At 44.3% G+C, this 21,987-nt stretch overlaps 1 protein-coding gene across 1 annotated transcript in view; it reads right to left on the reverse strand.

Annotated features, from left to right (window-relative positions):
• Positions 1–2,798, reverse strand: part of LOC142383938 (uncharacterized) — a 47,781-nt gene extending 44,983 nt beyond the window's left edge. Inside the window, exon 1 of the mRNA XM_075469801.1 lies at positions 2,785–2,798. Coding sequence (XP_075325916.1) covers positions 2,785–2,798 — 14 coding nt within the window. The remainder of the gene's footprint in view (positions 1–2,784) is intronic.
• Positions 2,799–21,987: the final 19,189 nt, after the last annotated feature.

Here is a 21,987-nt window from a genome sequence, read left to right on the forward strand (position 1 = left end):
CGGTTTCTACATCTGTTCCAGACAATTCCAGTTTTCATTCCTAAGTCATTTTTTAAAGAGTTAAATAAATATACATCCACCTTTATCTGGAAGAAAACAGTTCCTCAGATAAGAAGGGAGTTTCTTGAGAGACAAAGAGAAGAGGGGGGCTTAGCTCTGCCAAACTATATGCACTACTATTGGGCTGCTAACGTACATAAGCTGTTGTTTTGGGTCTCACAGTTAGATGATGATGAAACCCCAGTGTGGGTACATATGGAAAGACATGCATCTAGCCCGGTGGCTCTACTCTCCCTGGTCTGTGCTCCTCTGCCCAAAAGCAAACACCTTTATACAAACAATCCTGTGGTACATGATAGAGACCGACCGATATGGGTTTTTCTAAAGCCGATGCCGATACCGATATTTAGCGGTCAGAGTCAGCCGATGGCCGATGTGACCTGACGATTTTTTTGGGCCGATTTTTAGGGCCGATATGCTATTGTATTATCCTTAATTAGCATGCAAACAAACATACTAGTAAGAGGAGGCACAACACTTGTAAACTTCACACGATTTATTGAAAATTTAACAACTGTTCAACAACTATTGTTGAAAAAACAACATATGAATTAAATATAAAATAAATAAATACCAACTATAATAATATGGTTACATATATATATAAAACTATATATAATCAACATAAAAATAAATATGAAAAAAATATATATTAGTGCTGCAAACACACGACCAACATAAAAAATAATGTAAACAAGGAGGTTCAAGTTTTACTATTTCAGTTTCACAGGCATGTTTTATGCTTCTCGTTCTTAATACTGCCAGGAACTTCCTCTATGTTTGCACATACACTTTCCTATGTTTCAACAATATAAAACTCCGTCTCCCAGCATGCTGTGCAGGAAACCGGAACTAGAGAACATCCGTTTGATCGCTCTCAAATTCACAATCAAATCAAGCGATATACATCGCGAAAAACAAATTGACATGGGATGACAATGTTTTAAAACGTTCACTTGTTCTTTGTGCGTGCTCTTTTTGTTAACATTTCACTTAGATTGTCCGTTATTTAAGTTTAGATCGTAACATAGCAGTCAGTCACCTCACCAGCGTTGAGGGGGCTTGCATAGTCGGCAAATTCAAATCAATTCAAACATGTATGCATCGCGAAAAACAAATTGACATGGGATGAGAATGTTTTAAAACGTTCACTTGTTATTTGTGCGTCCTCTTTTTGTTAACATTTCACTAAGATTGTCTGTTACTTCAGTTTAGATCGTAACATAGCAGTCAGTCACCTCACCAGCGTTGAGGGGGCTTGCATAGTCGGCAAATTCAAATCAATTCAAACATGTATGCATCGCGAAAAACAAATTGACATGGGATGAGAATGTTTTAAAACGTTCACTTGTTATTTGTGCGTCCTCTTTTTGTTAACATTTCACTAAGATTGTCTGTTACTTCAGTTTAGATCGTAACATAGCAGTCCCCAGCAGGGGTCTAAATTAACTTTTTTTCTTTACACTTCCAGCCAAAATGGCTAGTGGATATAAATCTTTCTAGCCAAACACACACTCACTAATGGGTCGAAGTGGCTAGTAAGTTTTATTTTTTACCAGCCAAACTGAATTTTCACCAGCATTTGGCCGGTTGGCTGGTGTTAATTTAGAACCAGCGTTTCCACTTAGATGCTAGTCAAGGTGGTGAGTCGTCGGCCGGGACCAGGGTCTGAGCCTGGCAAAGCATTATTACTTCGGTTTAAAAAAAAAAATTTTTTTTTTTTTTTTTTTTTTGGGAACGTTGGCAAGGCGGCAGTGCGAGTTTGGTAAGGCGGCCGCCTTAACTATAATGCACTGCGGGAAACACTGCTATAGTTTAGAATGTAAACATTGATGTCTTACCTGTTGACAGTCTTGCTCACTCTTGAAACCTCGCGCTGCGTTCCAAGTAGCTGCCCGCAGATGTGCCAGACTTAAAATCGGCACGGGCAAATAAGAAAAATCGGCCGATGCCGATTGATTAAAAAATAGCAAAAATCGGCCGATTAAATCAGCTGGCCGATCGATCGGTCGGTCTCTAGTACGTGACTCTATCAAGATATGGGTTCAGTTCAGGACACATTTTAAAAATAGAGATGCCCTCTTATCCGCTCCCATTTATGGCAATCATTTATTTTCCCCAGCCCTTGGGGGTACAGCGTTTGGGGACTGGCATAGAGCTGGGGTAGAATGTGTTAAAAATCTTTTCAAAGATGGGGTATTCATGTCTGCTGCACAATTGGAGAAGGAGTATGGAATCCCCCTTAAAAACTAACTACCTCAGATACTTCCAAATTCGAGAATTTGTGAGGAAAACATTCTCTTCATCCCTCATGCTATTGCAGAATGTATGGATAGATGGATACAAATCCAACTGCTAAAGGGGTGGTCTCCAGGATTTATGTGGATATTCAGAAGGTGGCGTCCCCGTCTCTTGATTACATGAAGAGGAAATGGGAGGACGAGTTAGGGCTGGACATATCAGAGGTTGACTGGGGACAGTTAGTCGAACTAATACACTCGTGTTAGACACGGTTTGATACAGTTCAAGGTATTACACAGACTTCATTTTTCAAGGGAGAAACTAGCGAGAATTTATCAGGGGGCTGATCCGACTTGCCCTAGATGTAAACAGGTGCCAGCTAACATATGCCATATGTTCTGGACCTGCCCCAGACTGAAGGACTTCTGGACTGAAATTTTCAGAACTTACTCATCCATTTATAAGAAAAATGTAGAACCTGACCCTCTGGCAGCCATCTTTGGTGTGGCACCAGGAGAAGCACAACTAACGATCACTCAAGGGAAAGCAGTTGCATTCTCTTCATTGTTGGCCAGGAGATTGATCTTATTTAATTGGATAAAGGCAACACCACCATCCCACAAACGCTGGATGGAGGAGGAGATGGCACACCTTAAATTAGAACACCTTAGATATACGCTGCAGGGCAATACAAACAGATTCTCTAAGATCTGGAAGCCTTTTATTTCTCATTTTGAACAGGAGCTCTCCTCTGCTCCAAAATAATTTGCTTTAAAATCCATGTTTTTATTTTTATTATTATTGTATTATTGTTGTTATTTTCTATTGGTTTATTTATTTTAGAGTGTCTGGGCCACATGGGTGGTGGTATGTTTGATGTTTTGTATGGGGTGATTTGTCTTGTTGTTGTCTGTCTGTAGTTGCGACAGATATTTGTGCGTGTATGTTGGGTCCTGTTGTTTTGTTGTTGATGTTTTGTTGTTTGAATGGAAAAATCAATAAAAACACTTTGATTATTATTATCACTGAATAACAAAGACTGTAGTTATAAGTAGGGATGTAACGGTTACCGGTATGACGTAAACCACGATAAAAAGTGTTGACGATAACAATTACCGCGTTCATTTCAAATATAATTAATATCACGGTTAATAACACGGTATGAAAACCGTGAGTTTAATCCTTCCCAGCCTCATCCGAGTTCTTAATTTGTCGCGCATGCTCACTGCGCAGCCTACAACGTGCATTTCTTGAAGTTGGAATCATGGCCGAAGGTGTAGATGACAGCACTCAGAGTCAGGACATTTATCAGCCCTCTAAGAGGACTAAATCCAAAGTATGGGCATATTTTGGTTTTTATAAGAATGCCGGGGGACAGTTGATAGAAGATGGTTATCCTGTCTGCAGAAGATGCAGTAAAAAAGTTTCCGCTAAAGGTGGCAATACGTCAAATCTCCTTGCTCATCTCCGTGATCATCACCCACAACTGTATAGCCAATGCAACGTAAGTTAACGTTAACTTTTCAGCTCAAATGCATAAATAAATGCATGGTGTGGGGACATCGGGTTGAAGCAGAATGCAATGATCCGTCTGTCTAACTTTTTAATAACGTGTCAATAATCTAAACAGATGCCTACGGCACATGCACATGTTCGTTCAGAGGTGTTAGTGTGGAGCTAATCGGGACACATCTTTAACGTTAGCCTCAGAGCTAGACGGGTGCACATTTGAGTTGTGTTTATCATACAGTTGTAGGCTACAGTATCTCTTTGTATGCGTAGAGCCAACAATTTTCCGCGATAACGGAAAACGGACGGAAATCGCAGAATGTACCCTTTGAAACGGAATTGTAACTTTCAGATGGAAAAATAATTCAAAATCGCCCAAATTCACCTGTGTTTTGCCCTGTAAGACTGTATTTCACCCCGTTAGCCTGTATTTCGCTCTGTAACACTGTATTTCGTTTTAAAATAAACACAACAACATTCGCAGTCTGAAACTGTGCAGACTTGCCGCGGCAATACGCGGCCAAAACGCATGATAGCGGAGGACTCCACTCGGGGCAGACCACAGTAATATCAGATTCGGAAATAGTTCAAAAGCCGGTATTGCGTGCTCATGTCAACAAACGTATTTCTGCATCAATTCCACAGACAGACAGAGACACACACTATATATATATATACATATATATATATAGAGTGTGTGTCTCTGTCTGTCTGTCTGTCTGTCTTGTATGTGGCAAAATTAAAGGTGCGTTCGTTAGCCTAATGATGATGATGATGATGATAATAATAATAATTAATAATAATGACATGCCTATTCTCTTTTACAGAGAGGAGATGCAGTGGGGCAACCAAGTACTGCTACTGGTTCATCAATGACACAGACACTTGAGCTTTGGAAAGCCCGGTTTTGCCCCGACCAAGAAAAATTCCCCGCCGGTTGGAAAATGCAATTGCGCCGGTGCGCAGCTTCCAGACACCTGACGAGCTATACCGACAACAGTATGTCCAAGTTATCGACACAGCATCAGCATCCCTAGATTGCAGAAAAGCGTTTGGCAACTGTAATGTAGGCCTAATTCCATTATCAATTTCAATTCAAATATAGGCTATTTTATTGTAAAATATTGATGTGACATTCGGAGGGAAAATAAATAGGATACATTTATTATACATACAAATAAAGTGACCAACTCATGAAACGGTTATATTATTGGAAAGCAAGGTTTTACTTCAAAACGGGTCTTTCTGTGGGTCGCGACCCCCAGTTGGGAACCACGAGCACCCACCGGCATAAACATAAGTCGGCCTCCAGATACCACTCAGTGCTACCACCCTCCAATTTGTATTCGGGGAGCCACTTGGTAACCCGAAGGCAACCACCCACCCCACCCCAGACGGCCCCTACAAATAAAAAAAAAAAATAACAAAACAAACAAACCACGCAGTCACTCCAGTCACAGCAGCTCGGGCCTGAGACCCACCATCACCCAGGCCCACCCAAGCTGCCCCCAACAGGGGAAAAGCACCACCACACGCTAACAAAGAAAAACCTGCAGACACATCAGAGATCCCAGAGCAACCAGCCCGACACCAGGACCCGCACCAACCCACGTTCACCGCGGCGTGCCCAGGGCCACCCAGACCCCCCAGTTACAGGCAGCGCTCAGACACCAGGGCCCAGGCCCAGCACTACAACCCATGCCAGAGCGGCACGGCCACCCGACCCAGAGCCAGCGGCCAACCCCCCCATGGCCCCCAAGCGACCACGCCCCACACCGCAAGACAGTTCCACCCACAAGCCCCCCAAACTGCCCACCAGGCCAGACACACAGTCCCCCCCAGCAATGATCAACCCGGCCCCCACCACCCGAGAGACCACCAGAAACCCGAAGCCACACAGCCCCCCCAGCTAAAAACCAACCGCCCAGAGCGGCGGGACAGCAACCAACCAGCCCCACTATGTGATGAAGCTAATCAGCGGGGACCAGAGAGAATGAAATTCAGCCAGTTGATCTTTTGAGGAGGCAGACATTGTTTCCATGCTAATATAATCTAAAAGAACATTTATAAACTGGTTAATACACAGATTGTTCTCTGCTTTCCAGTTCATGAGAATAGTTTTCTTTGCGATACATAGCACTGTGAGGACCATGTGTGCTGAGTTCATTTCCATGTTGATGTTGTCCAAGTCACCCAGTATGCACAGTGTGGAGTGTGCAGGAACACTACACTTAAGTCATGTTGATAGGTCCTCACAGACCTCAAGCCAAAACTTCTGGACAGGCGCACAAAACCACAAAGCGTGTGCATAATCATCAGGTTTGTTATCTGTGCAATGTGAGCAGATATTTGAGTGTGTTAAACCCAGTGGTGTAGTCCAGGGTATACGGCGTATACCTACTTATTTGTCAGTCAGCATTGCGTAAACCCACGTCTAAATCCCCCCTGATGCGGCCAGTACTCGCTGCCAGTGCCTTCACTGATTACGCTGGTTAATTTTAGGCACGAGGACTGGTGAGATAATCAGAGGCAGAGTGGGGCGGGAGATGCTCTGGCCACTTCTGGAACACGATTGGACACCTCAGGTGCCACTCCAGTTGATTGACAGGTATGTCTCTTAGAAAGATGCGCGATGCGAATGAGAAACGCGGCGTCTTTGAAATGAGTGCCAGGGGTAGAGACTGTGGTGCTGAAGCTACTGTCGGAGTGAACCTACTTTCCTGGAATACATCATTTTGAGTTAAGTTTTAATGTGATTTCCAAATGAGTCATTGTTTTTTAAAGACACTGCCCATTTAGAGAAGAGATTTTGTTGCCAATTGTTACACTGTATGAGTGGGCTTAAGTTATGAAAGGCTAACGTCACGTTAGCGTGAAGCTATGTAGCACTATGAAGTGGTACCTTGAGTTACGAGTGTCCCGACATACGAGTTGTTTTAGTTACGAGCCGTTATTCGTCTATTTTTTACTTTAATTTGTGAGCAGAAATTTAAGTTACTTGTTATGAAGTAACAACTTTTTTTTAAAAGTTGCAAACCTCCTCCGCCAGCATCTTCTGCCAGTCCAAGCGTCTGATCTCCAGATAAATACACTTGATAAAACCAGTATATTTCTTTACTTTTTCATTTATCATATCGTCTTATGTTCTTCTACAATGTTTTTTATTTAAAAATAAATTGAAGCCATCACAAAAAAAAATTGGGGAGGTTTTTGGGGGGCATGGAACGGATTAATGGCATTTCCATTCATTTCAATGGTGGATATTGATTTGACGTACGAGCTGTTTGACTTATGAGCTCTGTCACAGAACCAATTAAACGCATAACTCAACGCACCACTGTGTTGGGGTAATGTGGGGGGACATATCATTGTTGGTTTTCAGTGTATAATCAACACAGTTCTTAAGGATTTCATACCAGGCTGTAACGTTAGATGAAACTGATATAATCTTTGGGCATTTGTTACAATGTTGTTTGTTATTATAAAAGGTCTAAAAGTATAACTTTAGCCAAGCTACTTCACCTGACTAACCTACATGATCTGGTTTAACTTTATAGCAGCTAGGCTGCTAGTTGATTTTAAAGTAAGTTAAAGCACAAGAATGGAGACAAATGGTTTAAGATTAACACAATATTGAGGTTTAACCAGGCTGCCTTATTTTGTGTAGGGACAGATAACAATGAAAAGAACGGGAAATATTGCAGACTTCTTTATAAAGAAGCACAAGTCAGACCCAGATAAGGCCCAGATCAGACCCCAGCCATGAAACCAGCAGCCCTGGCAGCTCCCAACCAGGCAAGTCAGTGTGGGCAGACACAAGGAGCCAGGCTACCACCACCAGGTCAGAGTATTCAAAGGCAGCTAAATGCATCTCCAGTTTATAGAAGTGTAGCCTCACTTTGTCCAGATTGTTAATGTAAAGAGGGGGGTGAGTATTGTGATGACAATAGTGTGAGTGTGTGAGAGATATGCATCATTTTAGTTGTTTTACTGTAGACAGCGATAGTGACTGGCCAGACCTGTGGACTGCCAAACAAAAAGAAGAATTTAAATCCAAATTATGTTGAATAATTTAAAATAACATTCATCCAAAAATACTAAACATGGAGAAGCAGCATTTAGCTGTTATGCTGCAAACAAGTGGAACAAACTGCCAGTGGAGATTAAACTTTCACCAAATGGAGACATTTTTAAATCCAGGTTAAAAACATTTCTGTTCTCATGTGTCTATGCATGAAATATGCACGATATCTTTGAACTTATCTAGACCGTTGCTTGTTTTTAAATTCATTTAAATGATTTTATTTGTTTCTCTTTATATTCTTTTTTTGTATTTTTAATGCTTCTTCCACTCCCTGCTGCAATGCTTTTATTTTATGTAAAGCACTTTGTAGCGTGCTCTCAGGAAAGACAGAGCACAGAGATGTTTACATAAAGATCCAACCTTTCTTGACATCAAGAAACGTACCCTCTTTACGACCCTCTCAACGGATCAGCTCAAAGGAGATAACGGAGCCAGATGTGAGACCAACTAAATGGGGTTCTTTGTTTCCGAGTCTTCTCTCCCCCAGACCAGCTACGAATAATAAATTATGTAGGACACCTCCTGATAAGAGAGCAGATGTAGCCTCAAATGTCCTGCTGGTCCAACCTGAAGGAATGCCACACTTCTCTATTTTCTAGAAAGTAGAACTTTCACCATAATCCTCACTTTCTCCTGGAATAAAACTGTTAAAATCGGAACTGCATAAATCTACAGATCATTTTGAAACATTCGCCATTCTCTTACATGGAGTATTTTCCAAACTATGAAGATTTGGATTTAATAACAATCCCTTTTGTGGAGCCACAGCGCCCCCCAGTGGACACAGAAGACGGACACTTTTCACTATGTCAGCCTAAACAACCATGGACAATTTCAACTACGGATGTTAATGTTCTCATTATGTGCAATGCAAAACCTAATAGGGTTTAATTCCACAGGTATTACTCGAACAGCTGCAGATCATTCTAAATTAACAGCAAGCAAAGTTGTCATTACCATTTTTGTCATGATAATATGAAGTATTGTATGCTAATAAGTGTTTCATGCTCATATTTGTGTTTATGCCTGCTTTTATGTGACATTATTGTCTGTTAAGAACATTATATTGTCTAAAATCACTGTCATATGGGTTAAATACGGTATAAGAAAGGAGCAGAATCCCCCCTTTTTGTCTCATGAATTCAGCATGGTCAACCCCCCTTTTTCCCTTGGGTCAAAGGTCAGCTGAACACTGATTGGACGAAAGCTGACATGTGATCTCCAGCTTAAAAGAGAGGCGCGCATGAAATCATTCTCTTCGCTTGCTCTCTTCGCTTGCTCTCTTCCCTTGCTCTCATATCTACCATCTTCCCCCTCTTAGCTCGCTCTTACTGCTTACTCTCAAAATCCGCAACTCTGGGACCTCCCTGTGGTCCTCCAAGCCTTGACCACTCCCTTTGTCCCCTAAGCTTATGCTTACAATTTTGACCTCTCTCTTGTCTTATCGCTTGCTCTTAGCTCAAGTCTTCTGTCCTCTCTCTATTTTACTCCGTAACTATTAATTCCCATTTTTTTTAGACTTCCTTTTTTTTATAAAGTCTGGTCCGATACACGCGAGTGTTTGCTAAATCACACCGCCCGGCCCAAGAAGAACAGCCGACTAAACGTCACCCAGCCGGTCACCAAGGAAACGTGGTCTCCAACAACGACGCCCAGCCGCTGGTAACCAAGGAAACGTGGTCTCCAACAACGACGCCCAGCCGCTGGCAACCAAGGAAACGTGGTCTCCAAGGACTGACGCTCACCTTGTAAATAACCACGATACTCTACGACAAAGTAAGGTGCTGGTTTGAGATCTTTTGAAACCGTGGATAAAGTGAAAACTTTCTCTGGAAGCGACGAATGAACAGACCTACGCGGGCAGAAGACTGTTGGCACAATATCCGTGTTATGAACCAGATTTAGTCACATTTTTGATAGGTAACCCTGTTAATGGCCTGCTCCTTTCTTCCCTATTACCTTTTTTTTTGGTTTCCCCAATAATTCTAATTTCTGTCTCTTTATCAATTGTTTATACCCCTATATACCTGTGCAATGTTGAATAAATGTTTATGTTAAGCCACTTAAGAGTGTCACAGACAGTTACTAAAGCCGGTTACCAATCCAAATAGGACGCACGACTCAGAATGAGACTGATTCTTAAAATAACATACTAGGATTGCAAGATTTTAAACAGTCTTCCTCTTTGGACTGTAACGTAACAAATTAAAATAAAAGAGGTGGTGCCCTACTATTTTCGAGGTAAATATTAATTAATAACGTGTCAACGCTACATATATTTTGGTGCCGTCCGTCCGAGGCGATTTGTGAAGTAGCCGCGCTTAGCAAAACTGCCTGTGTGTGTGAGCATTGTTCTACAAACTGTTTGTTTCCTGCAGTTAAGAGTTAACGAAAGCAAAGATATAGAGCCGAATAACAAACTTTATGGACGCATAAACTTGTTGTTTGAATTGTTTTTGTAGTAAGAAAGTATTACAAAAACACAGAAACGGAACACGTCAGCGCTGCCTGAGTGTGCTTCCTCCTGAAGTAATTTTGCATGCAAGAGCGTGTTAAAAAAACGCTCAATTATATATGGCCAAGTGGGGATTAATGGTTGCGAGTATCCAACATTGATATAACCACTCTGAGGAACAGAGATAATTATCCGCGAAATTCCGGTGTTGTCTGCTGAACTCAGGACTCCGTGCAAAAACTAGAAGTAGCTACCTAAGTTTTTGCGGCTGGTTTGTTTACAAACAGTCAGGAGATTTGACAGGCCTACGGCGAAACCTCCCGTGGCCGGTGAAAGTAACGTCTATACGGCGTGTGTATTATCACTTCCCGAAGAGAGGGTAGTTATAGTCAATTTTGAAGAGTTGAAGTGCCTAAAGGCAAGTCTGTTTTAACTCGGTGTTCGTAGAAGCACGAGCCCAATTGAGTCAGCACGTCGGCAGGAGCGCTGACGTGTTGGAAGCCCTTAAAAGCTTAAGGTGGAAAGTTGGAGACTGCCACGTCTCGCAAATGCTGCCTCTTCTGCAAAGCTGTTGATAAAAGCTGTGTTAGAAACCGCCGTGTTTCTCTTTGCTTGTGACATGAATGTTGTTTAAAAGCTTGGCGTAAGTCTGCTAAGCTAAAAATTTGCTGTGGGCTGAGAGCCACACAGCACTGACACTTCCTGAGTGGGAGGTGCCAAAGTCGTCAACATCTGACGTCAGCACTTTCTCACTCTTCCCCTGGAAGTCCGCTGCAAATAACGCAAGAACGAGCCTTAGCGTCATCTGCTGGTAACTTGGTTAATTACAACAAAGTGAAGGAATTCTGGGAAATGGTGTTTGACTAACAAATCTGACCAGCGCCATTGTAACTTGTGGTGAAGTGATTGAATTGAAAAGCAATCACGTGGTTCACAACTAATTCCTGTACTAACAATGACTGTTTGCATAACTTGTTTAAGGGTTTAAGAGAAAAACGATTCTTAAATAAATAGGAAATTTAAAATCAGAAAACTCAACAGTAACTGATTTTTAAGGTTAAAAGAGAGTCAACCTAAAACGGTGGATTATATCCACAACTCCTAAATTGCGACACCCCAATCAGCAACCCCAAAATTAACATCATTAGAAAAGGAACGACACTTGGAAGAAGGAAAGAACTTATCAATAATTTGGCTTAATCAAGTAAGATAAATTTTATTAAGGAATACTTCTTTCTGAATTTTCTTTTGTTTGATTATTTCCATCTTGTTGTTAGTTAATTTTGTTTTAAGTTTAATTTCAAAAGCAATTTGGAATTAAATAATTTTAAGCGATAAACTTTTAAAACATTTTTTTTTGATCATTAATTTTAATTTTAATTTTTAATTATTTTATTTTTTTTTTTTATTTTATTAATTTTAAATTGAAAGAATTTTTTTTTTTTTAATTTTTTTTTTCCCCTTTTCTTTTTCTTACTTTCCTTCCCTTCTTCCAGACACGCTAAACTTAGTCTATAACTTGCCTAACTGCTTACCACGGTTACGCCTAAACAAATAGATTAACAAAACTTTTCTCGACAAATCAACATGACTTCTGACACGTCCAGTCAGGACGATCCATTCGAAGCAATGGAAAACACCCTGATGGATTTGACTGAAGAGCTAATTCCAGGTTATGTCAACAAAATAACAAGCACTGACCCCAACGAGCTCGGGGCAATAGTGTCAGAACTTATTGCAGGAGTGGAAGCGAAGACGCCCAAAGACAAAACTTTAACAAAGTTATTGGGGAGCTTAGCTGTCGTCTTCTCCGCGCGATTCAAACATGCCCATAAGGTGGTGGAGCAAGCCGCTGAAAAACTCAAAACTCGGTCGCAAACGATAACGCAATTACAGGAGGAAAAGAAATTCCTCCAACATAAATTAGAAGTCTCTGAAAGGACAGCAAGCCAGGCTGCTGACCAAATAGAGAAATTAACAACCCAGGTTGAACAATCAGACAGAGATATGAATCAACTAAAAGGGATAAACGGTGAGCTTGGGGAATCGCTCCAGCAGTGCCAACAAGAGTTGCTGGCTAACCAAGCTAAACTGGGAGAGGTTGATAAAGCCCATAAGGACTCGCAACAACCTCTCCACGATGCCCTGCAGACAGTGCAGGATTTGAACACTGAAGTCGCGTCCTATGAGACTCATCTCAGTGCTAAACAAAAACAGATACAGCTTTTGCAGGAACACCTCGGCGAAGCTAAAGACAAAATCAATGAAGCGTATCAGCAAAACGAACGCCTAACAGGAGAGTTGATAAATGCAAAAAGAGATTTACGTCAGTCCTTGGAGGCTGAACGCAAACTGAAAATGCATGATACCTCTCAACCAGAAAAGGAAGGCCGTTTTAGCTGTAAGGGAGCCCAGGGGGAGTCGTTCTTTCCCCCAACAGGGCCAGCTACCCCAAATCCTTTCAGAGCCCACGGTGAGTCCCCAGAACCAACCAGACTGGATCAGTCGGTCCTTGCTCTGGGAAACCACACACCGTTGGGACCTTCTGACCGAGAATTAGACAAAATCGCTCGCAACGTGCCAAGGTTCGAACCCACTCCTGGGGGGCCGCACGACACCCGAGCTTACTTAAATGATATTGACTTCTATTTGCGTCGATTTCCAAACGCATCCATTACGGACAAAATCTACTTGATTAAAATCACGTCCAGCCGTGAAGTAAGTAGATTCATCGAACGTCAGCTTGATTACATCCAAAATGATTATGCACTTCTCTGTCAAACGATGGAGAGGGAATTTTCAGATGAGCTGTCTCAGTCTGGCCTAAGTACCGCCATGATGGTTAAACAGGGACGTAGTGAGCTGCCTCAGCAGTACTATTACCGTCTCCTCAAAGCTTATTTTGGCTCACGCAACGACAAGGGAATGGAGGAAGATATAAATTTCAAAACGCTCTTCATCCAAAATCTCCATCCCGTTACTAGTCACCACTTGGGGGTCATGGCTAATCCGCGAACAGCCACAATTGTGCAGCTCCGTGAGTGGGCCACTTTAGGTTTCCAGAAACACAGACAAGCTAAACAGCCAGAGCATAACACTGTTCTGACGCTGAACGCCGAACACCCACCTATGGAGCTCGAAGGAAACCAAAGGGGTAAGGCACCTGGTCACGACACCCGACCACAACGGTCTAGTGAGAGTCACAAGACATCACAGACTCAACCGTCTCATCCGAGAGACGGCTACTCGAAACCTCACTGGCCCAGTAAAGAGCGATCTCACTCACGTGCAGAACACAACGAACCTCCTTTTAACCCTCACAGAGGAAAGTTCTTCCCAAACCGGCTTCCCAAATACCCAGCTCGGGAGAACCAGAGTGACTATAAAAATAGGCCTCGGGACACACATCCACGCACGGAATGGTCCAAATTATCCCAACAGGAATCGAATGATTCACACAAAAGGAGCAACAAAGACTCTCCAGGCATGAGATCTGAAAAGGAAAAAGAAGCCTTTGGTCCCAGCCAGGATGAGATAGACAATATTAAACGTTTGTTGCAAGAAATGAAAGAAAAGAAAGTTAACAAAAAGTCTGATCTTCTGTCTATAACCACTGTGACACAGAACCTGGCCCTGCCAGCTGATTCCCTTTCACAGCCAGAACGAGTAGCCGAGCCAACTCCAGAATCTGAGCTGGACCCACAACAGGCTCAAACAGAGTCACAAACTCCTGTGAACAACACAGAAGAAGAGGCGAAAGATCCTCTCCCACCTAGCGCAGTCTTGGTTGTACAGCTGGATCAAAAAGAGATCTCCTCTGACCAGGATGCCTCTCTGATACAAGTTGAACCACCTGTACACCAATTTCTGTGCAACCTCTCTGAAAAGGGAGTCGCACGCAAGTTTTACATCTCACTAACCTTGGAAAATGTGCTGAGACATGAAGCTCTCCTCGACACCGCCGCGGATATAACTTTAATGTCTCTATCTCTTTTTAACAGACTTCGTAAGGCAGCAAACCACGGCAATAAAGAGTTAAAACTCCAACCTTGCTCTCTGGAGGTGCGCCCGTACGCCTCTAATAACACTACGCTGTCAGCAGTATCTCTGATACAACTGTCAATCGGACCAATGACTCTGATTCATCCTGTGTATGTGTCATCGCTTGAGTCCATTCCTTTGCTTGTCGGAAAAGATCTTCTGAACCGCTTTGAGCCTTTACTCGATTTCAAAAGATTGAAAGTGTGGGCACAGGTGCGAGAACCTCTGACGATTACTTTTCCGTACAATGAAGATTTTAGCTGCTATGCCATTGAAAGTGAAAAGCATAACTCTGTCCAACAGATAACTTCACTCGAGCCGTCCGAAACCGTAACACACGATGAGGTTGTCCACAGCAGTCCAGCCGCTCAGGCCGACCCTGACAACCTGGTGACGCAGCTCGCGACACAGCGAGACACTTTCCTGTGTGCATTACAACCGTCAGCCACGCAGGACGAGTACTGTCCACAGGTGCTCGGAGGTCTTGAACTGCAAAAGTCGCAGATAGATGATGTGATTATAGCTTTATGGGCTGATAAATCCGCAATCAGTAAAGATCTATATGAGTCACTGGCACGAGAAAACGCCAATCTCCGGATGGTGAAGAAGACCTTCCGTTTCCCATCAGATCCTACACCAACCACAACACTCACTGCCATGGGTGTTTGTGCTCTCACAGTAAAGTGGAATAACAGAATGCTGGTTCACACTTTTCTGGTTATTCCCGACCTTCCACACTCAGTGTACGTAGGAGGCGATATACTGGTGAGACTAGGAGTCCAAATTGACACAGTAAATAACATTCTGTGGTCACTAACACCCGTGCGTGATTCTTCTTATCTGCCTGACGCAGACAACCTGAAGTCAGGACAGACAATTCCAGAGGTATGTCAAGTAGCTAACTTCCAACATGCCACAATACCAGCACGCACGGCGAATGTCCCTCTCCGAATATGCATGCAACCAGGCCAGAGTCTTAACCACTCACAAGCTCTGTTTCAACCTTCGCCATTGTTCTTCGAACTTGGACTGTCCCTGGAAGCAACCCCTCTTTTGGGCCTAAATTCTAGGACCACATTCTTGCTGATCAACAACATCGGCGAGGAAGCCATACTGATCCCAAAAGGCACGCCACTGGGCTGGCTTATCAGTACTGACTTCCATGACTTTGAGCTGGGCATCCCAATACTGGGACAAATCCCAACTCCACTCTTCCCAAAACATCAGACAACCCACGTTGTCTACACAAAGCCTTCAAGGGCGATCGCACTCTTTTCGGTCGTGACTCTCGACCAGAACTCAGTCAGTCGCATTGATCTTAGTCATGATGAACAAATGACACTTCACACGGTTGACGTCTTGGCGGTTACATCAACCCCAGACTCTCCCGACGCACAGGAAAAAGTAACAACAGGGCCATCCCCTAATGTTGCTGATCGAATCGAAGAAGTGGTAACGCAAGCTAACGCTCTCGTTAATGACGAGGAACGCGACAAGCTACGCCAAACCCTTCTCAAATATCAGGATTTTTTCTCACTTGATTCTTCGGATTGTGGGTTAACCACAATCCACTCAATGCGCATTCCTACTCCACCAGACGCACCGCCAACTTTTGTACGTCAGTATAAGATTCCTCTAGCATCACAGGAGCCTATACAAGAAATAATAGACGACCTGTTGAAAAACGGGATCATTCGGCCTTGTAACAGCACTTACTCGGCACCGCTCTGGCCGGTCGTGAAACCCAATGGAAAATGGAGACTCACGATCGACTATCGAAAACTCAACCAACAGGTCCCTCTCTCGAGATGGCCAATGACTCAGCTTGAACAAGAACTTCCTCGCGTTAAAAATGCCAAATACTTCTCCACTCTAGACGTGGCGTCAGGTTTCTGGACCATTCCAGTACACGCTGAGGACCAACACAAGTTGGCATTCACGTTCGCTAACCGTCAATATACATTCACCAGGTGTCCTTTTGGCTACGCCAACTCACCTGCTGAATTCAACATATTTCTGAACAAAGCATGTCCTGATGCCGGCGAACGAGGTAACCTCATCTACGTCGATGACATCCTCCTCCGTAGCCCCAACCTGGATGCACACATTCAGGAAATCGACCATGTCCTGGGTCAACTCACCACTGCGGGTGCAAAAATATCACTCTCAAAATGTCAGTGGTGCAAAACCAAAGTAGACTACGTCGGTCTCCTAGTAGGACCAAGTGGTGTCGAGCCACAAGTTAACCGCATCCAGGGCATCAGTAACATCAAAGTTCCCTCAAACGTCTCTGAGCTCCGCAGCTTCTTAGGAGTCTGCAACTACTCTCGACAGTTCATTGAGAGCTATGCCGACATAGCAAAACCCCTAACTGAACTACTTAGAAAGGACACACCTTTTATCTGGGCTGAGCCACAACAAAAGGCCATGTCCACCTTAAAAGAAAAACTGTGCACAGCACCATGTTTAAACTACCCTAACTGCGACAAACCATTCCACCTCGAAGTGGGCTTCTCAGCTCACTGCTTAAGCGCTGGTCTGTACCAGAAATACGACCAGGATAAAAGAGTAGTGGCGTACGCCAGTAAAACGCTAGCTATACCCGAGCTGAAATATTCTGACTGTGAAAAAGCTCTGCTTGCCACAGTTTGGGCAGTTAAACATTTCTCCAACTACCTTGGAGGCCAAAAGGTCATTGTAGAAACACAACACCAACCTACCACGTTCCTTAACAGCCAACGTATAAGGGATGGAGTTGTAACAAATGCCCGTGTGGCCTCATGGCTAATGGCTCTGCAAAGTTTCGACTTAGAAGTCCGCTACGCGCAGAACAAAAAGAGCCCTCTCGGCACCGATCTTGCTGCATGTCAGAACTGCACTGCAGATACACCTCCACTCTGCGCAATTACAGATAAACCCTCACCTGTAACCAACCCCCACCACCACTACTACGATGAAAATGTGTGTAAAAACATGACTACTGCGTATGTAGATGGGTGCTCTTTCCATCACGACACGGTTACACGAGCAGGTGCAGGCGTCGTTTGGCTCCAGAACAACCCCTATGAACCTCAAAGCTTCCAGCTTGGTTCACAGTCGTCCCAATACGCAGAAGTGGCAGGTGTCCTGATCACGGTACAACTCGCTGCAGAAAAAGGTGTGAAAAACTTATTGATTTGTACTGATTCTAACTACGCTCGTCTCAGTTTCTCTTGCCACCTTGCCACGTGGAAACGCAATGGTTTCCTGACTTCCAGCAGAAAACCTGTGAAAAATAAAGAATTGTTCCTGGCATGTAACCATGCCATTGAGTCCAACGACATGCAGATCTACTGGAAAAAGGTCAGAGGCCACTCACGTGTACCGGGGCAAGACAAAGAACTGAACGATCTAACTGATTCCTTGGCAAAACAGGGAGCGATGCATGGCATCCCCTGGTCACTGGATCCCTCGTGGCTAACCGCAGCCACCGCGGACTCCTCCGAACCACAGATCTGTGTGGTGACGCGTTCCAAAACGAACCCTCCCGCCCAGACATCTAACGATGGATCAGTGTCAGTGGAACCAGCGTTCACCGACACTGACCTGGTCACCCTTCAATCGCTCGACCCTGCCATCAATAAAATGGTGTTGTTCGTGTCTGACGGCTCAAACACACCCTCTGAGTCTGACCTCAATAACATCCCTGATTTAAGGAAACTCTTTGCCACTCGATCAGCCCTGCGGTTGGTCAAAGGTGTCTTAGTTCATGTTTCCGACGCACTCTCTTCACCTGCGTTCGTGGTCCCTCGAAACCAAAGGGGGGTGATGCTTGTGCACGCACACGACCTTCCCGCGGCTGGACACAAAGGTGTCAAAGCAACATACAGCGCGTTAAAACAAGTGGCATACTGGCCAAAAATGAGAAAAGATGTAGCCGACTACATCAAAGGATGCCTTGTGTGTTGCCAGTTTCAGCCGACAAACCCGATACACCGGGCTCCGTTGCAGAGGAGAGGCATCTCATTCCCATGGTCAGACCTCCAAATTGACTGGGTGGGACCTCTCACCAAATCAACCAGAGGCAACAAATACTTCCTCACGGTTACATGTGCATTCACCAAATGGGTAGAATGCCTACCAGCTGCAAACGATACAGCTGAAACTACCGCCTACCTGCTCATGAACCATGTGTTCTCAAGATTCGGCCTTCCGAGTCGTGTCAACTCAGACAGAGGAACACACTTCACGGCAGAAGTCATGCAACAGTTGTGGCAAGCTCTGGGTGTGAAAGTAAACTTGCACATCAGTTATCACCCGCAAGCCTCAGGTCAAGTAGAGCGAGCCAACCGAACTGTGGTGAACATACTCAAGAAGTACGTTGCATCCAACCAACGAGATTGGGATGTAAAATTGCCGTTGGTCTTAATGGCCATCAGAGCAACACCACACGAAGCAACGGGAATCTCCCCGTTTGAAATGATGACAGGCAGACAGATGACAATGCCACTGCATCTGCTCTACCAACCAGGTGAAGCCAGTGTAGCAACAGCGTACACCACTCACCAGTACATGAAGGACCTCAGCAGACACCTACAGGTAACCTTTGCATTCGCTCAGAAACACCTGGAAAAATCGGTCGAGGGAAGAAAGAGCTATTATGACCAAAAAGCCTCACAGGAGGAACTCCAAGTGGGGGACAAGGTCTGGTACTACAACTTCACCAAAACCGGTGAACAGACGAGTCACAAGGTTGGAAAGCTGGCCAAAAAGTTCCTTCCTCGATGGACAGGACCCCACCTGATCACCGAAAAACTGTCACCAGTGGTGTATCAGATAAAAATCAGCCAAGGACAGAAAGAAGCCAAGTCCAAATGGGTCCACAGAAACCAAATTAGACCACATAAAAGCTTTAGGGGACCCGCTGAGGACAATAAGGTCCCAGCAAACCCATAAAACCGAGATCCACAAGGGGGGAAGCAAAAGCCTTAACAAAACGATAAAAGAAAAGAACACAGAGCTCCCTCCTAAACAATATTATTAGCAAGGAACTAAAATCAAAATAGGCAAAACCAGAATAGTTCAAACTAAAGTCCGTCTTCCCGATCCGACTGCCTGTCTAATAAAAGCTACTAACACACTAACTGCAAGTGGGGGTGAACTAGCCAACTCTAACCTCCGTCCAACCAAAAGTGTATCAATTTGAAATAAGCCCTAATATCCATCACTGTTTTTCACCAGGATGATGACACTCTGGCTCATACTTGCGACGATGGGACTGGCAACTATTCCCACTTGGACTGAGATCGTTGAACCCGGACCAGACTCCGGAATTGTTCTAATGGAACAACCCGGACTCCTGATCACCAACTGCCGGCTACACACCCAGAAGGTGTATGTCCGGTTCAGTCCTAGTGTGCTGTGCACGAGGAACGTGCCTAGCTCCGCCAAACTGACTTCGTGGGCCGGCGCTCGGTGGAAGAGAGAAGTCATCACTCATGCGGAGGTAGACATCACCCATATGTTGCAACAACTCCAGAAGTTCACCATCACTCAATCAGAACTGAGTGGGGCGAACAGAAGGGAGAAACGCTTCATTGGGGGACTACTGGCAGCCGCATCCGCCGTCGGCTCCCTATTCAGTTTGGGGGCGTCAGCCGTGAATGCCGTAAACCTTGCCGCGATAAAGCGTCATATGGGTGAGTTGCAGGGTGAAATCCCGGGCATCCAACAGCAACTAGACTTGCAGAGAGGACAGCTCAGCACGGTGACCAAAACTGTGGAAGGCACGGTCTTGGTTTTGAACTCCCATAGTGAAACCCTGATGAAGACAGTCGCAGCAGAAGACACACTGCTGGGAGTTTTAAAGGTTGATTATGCTCACACACAGCTGGTAACTATGCTCATGTCTGATCTGATAAGAGATGTTAGCTCCTCCGTTGATACTCTAGCTATGGGAAAAATCCCTCCGTACCTAGTGTCGCTAGCCGTAGTACAGGACATTCTGTCCACGGCCACTAGAGAAATTGTTAACCCCTTGCAAGCACATCTAGCTTATACACTAGGCAGCGCAGTCCCCATTCACGTAAATCCCGAAGGCCGCGAAATAGCCTTCCTCATTAATCTTCCCATAGTTACCCTCGACAACATCTACCGACTAAAAGACGTCATCAACGTAGGAATCTGGAAAGGTGAAACCCACGTTAAAGTGCACACACCAACAGTGGTAGCGTACCACGATAGTTCTCCAGATCTCTACCTCGCGCCCAATTTAAAAATGTGCACCCTTACCAGAGACATTCATTATCTCTGCCCCAGCAAACCATTCGTTAGAGACGACACTGGGGGCCTCTGTGGACTTAAACTTCTCACCGAAGACTCCCAGTGCCAAACAACTCTCACACCAAAATACCAAGTAACTAACACCCAAGCAGAAACTGTGGGAAGTCGCTGGTTGGTTAACACTCCAGCGAAGACCGCCACTATTAGTTACGATCAACACGACACGTCTACCAAAATGGAACTACCAAACCGCACATTGTGGGTCACAGTTCCTGAAGGCGCAATCCTTCACATAGGAGACCTGGCCCTTTACCACCTTAATCCTGACCAATACGACGGGGAAATAGAAATCTCCGATTTCTACTCAAAGCAATCCCTGGAGCTTGAGGCAGACACGGTCACTCAACTCCAATTTGAAGGTTTTAAAACCATTGACGTCAGTCCCATAGAGAACGTGCTGAAAGAAATAACCTCCAGCAACAAACCTCCCCGACCAACTATATCCTACTCATGGTCAGGCCCCGACACAGTAACCGCGACTATGGTTGCCCTAGGCTACCTCCTCACCTTCGGAATCGCGTACCTATATTCTCGACGCGCTAACGCCCTCCAGGGCCAAATTAACCTACTCAAATGGACCACGAGACGTAACAAACGTAAGAAGCCAGATCAGGATAATAACACCACCGATCTAGTGACTTTTGATGAGGAGACAGAATCGGAAGAACCCCGAGTCATATATTCCCCCGCAGTCCACGAACTAGCGAATGAAGTATAACTCTAAGCCAACTTTTCTGTCACCTCTGCCCCTTTTTGATTTTTCTTTGTTACTTAGTCCATTTACCCTTTTATAAAGAATTAGCTAGAAGATAGGTTAGACATTAGTTTCAGGCTACGACTATAGTCCCTTAAGAAACCGTAGTTAAATTCGTTATATCTTTTTATATGTTTTTCTAATTCCATAAGTCTTACAGTAAAATAGTACTACAAGATAGGAAAAGCCAACACAACCACCTCAGAGAACACCTCAGCCTCTTGGACCTGAGACCACTGGGATTACTCCTCCGTGATTCCGAGATCTCCCCAGGACACCTCCAAATCAAGTGGGGGATATGTAGCGTGCTCTCAGGAAAGACAGAGCACAGAGATGTTTACATAAAGATCCAACCTTTCTTGACATCAAGAAACGTACCCTCTTTACGACCCTCTCAACGGATCAGCTCAAAGGAGATAACGGAGCCAGATGTGAGACCAACTAAATGGGGTTCTTTGTTTCCGAGTCTTCTCTCCCCCAGACCAGCTACGAATAATAAATTATGTAGGACACCTCCTGATA

Source organism: Odontesthes bonariensis, chromosome 1 (assembly GCF_027942865.1).
Source record: "Odontesthes bonariensis isolate fOdoBon6 chromosome 1, fOdoBon6.hap1, whole genome shotgun sequence".
Taxonomy (NCBI): Eukaryota; Metazoa; Chordata; class Actinopteri; order Atheriniformes; family Atherinopsidae; genus Odontesthes; species Odontesthes bonariensis.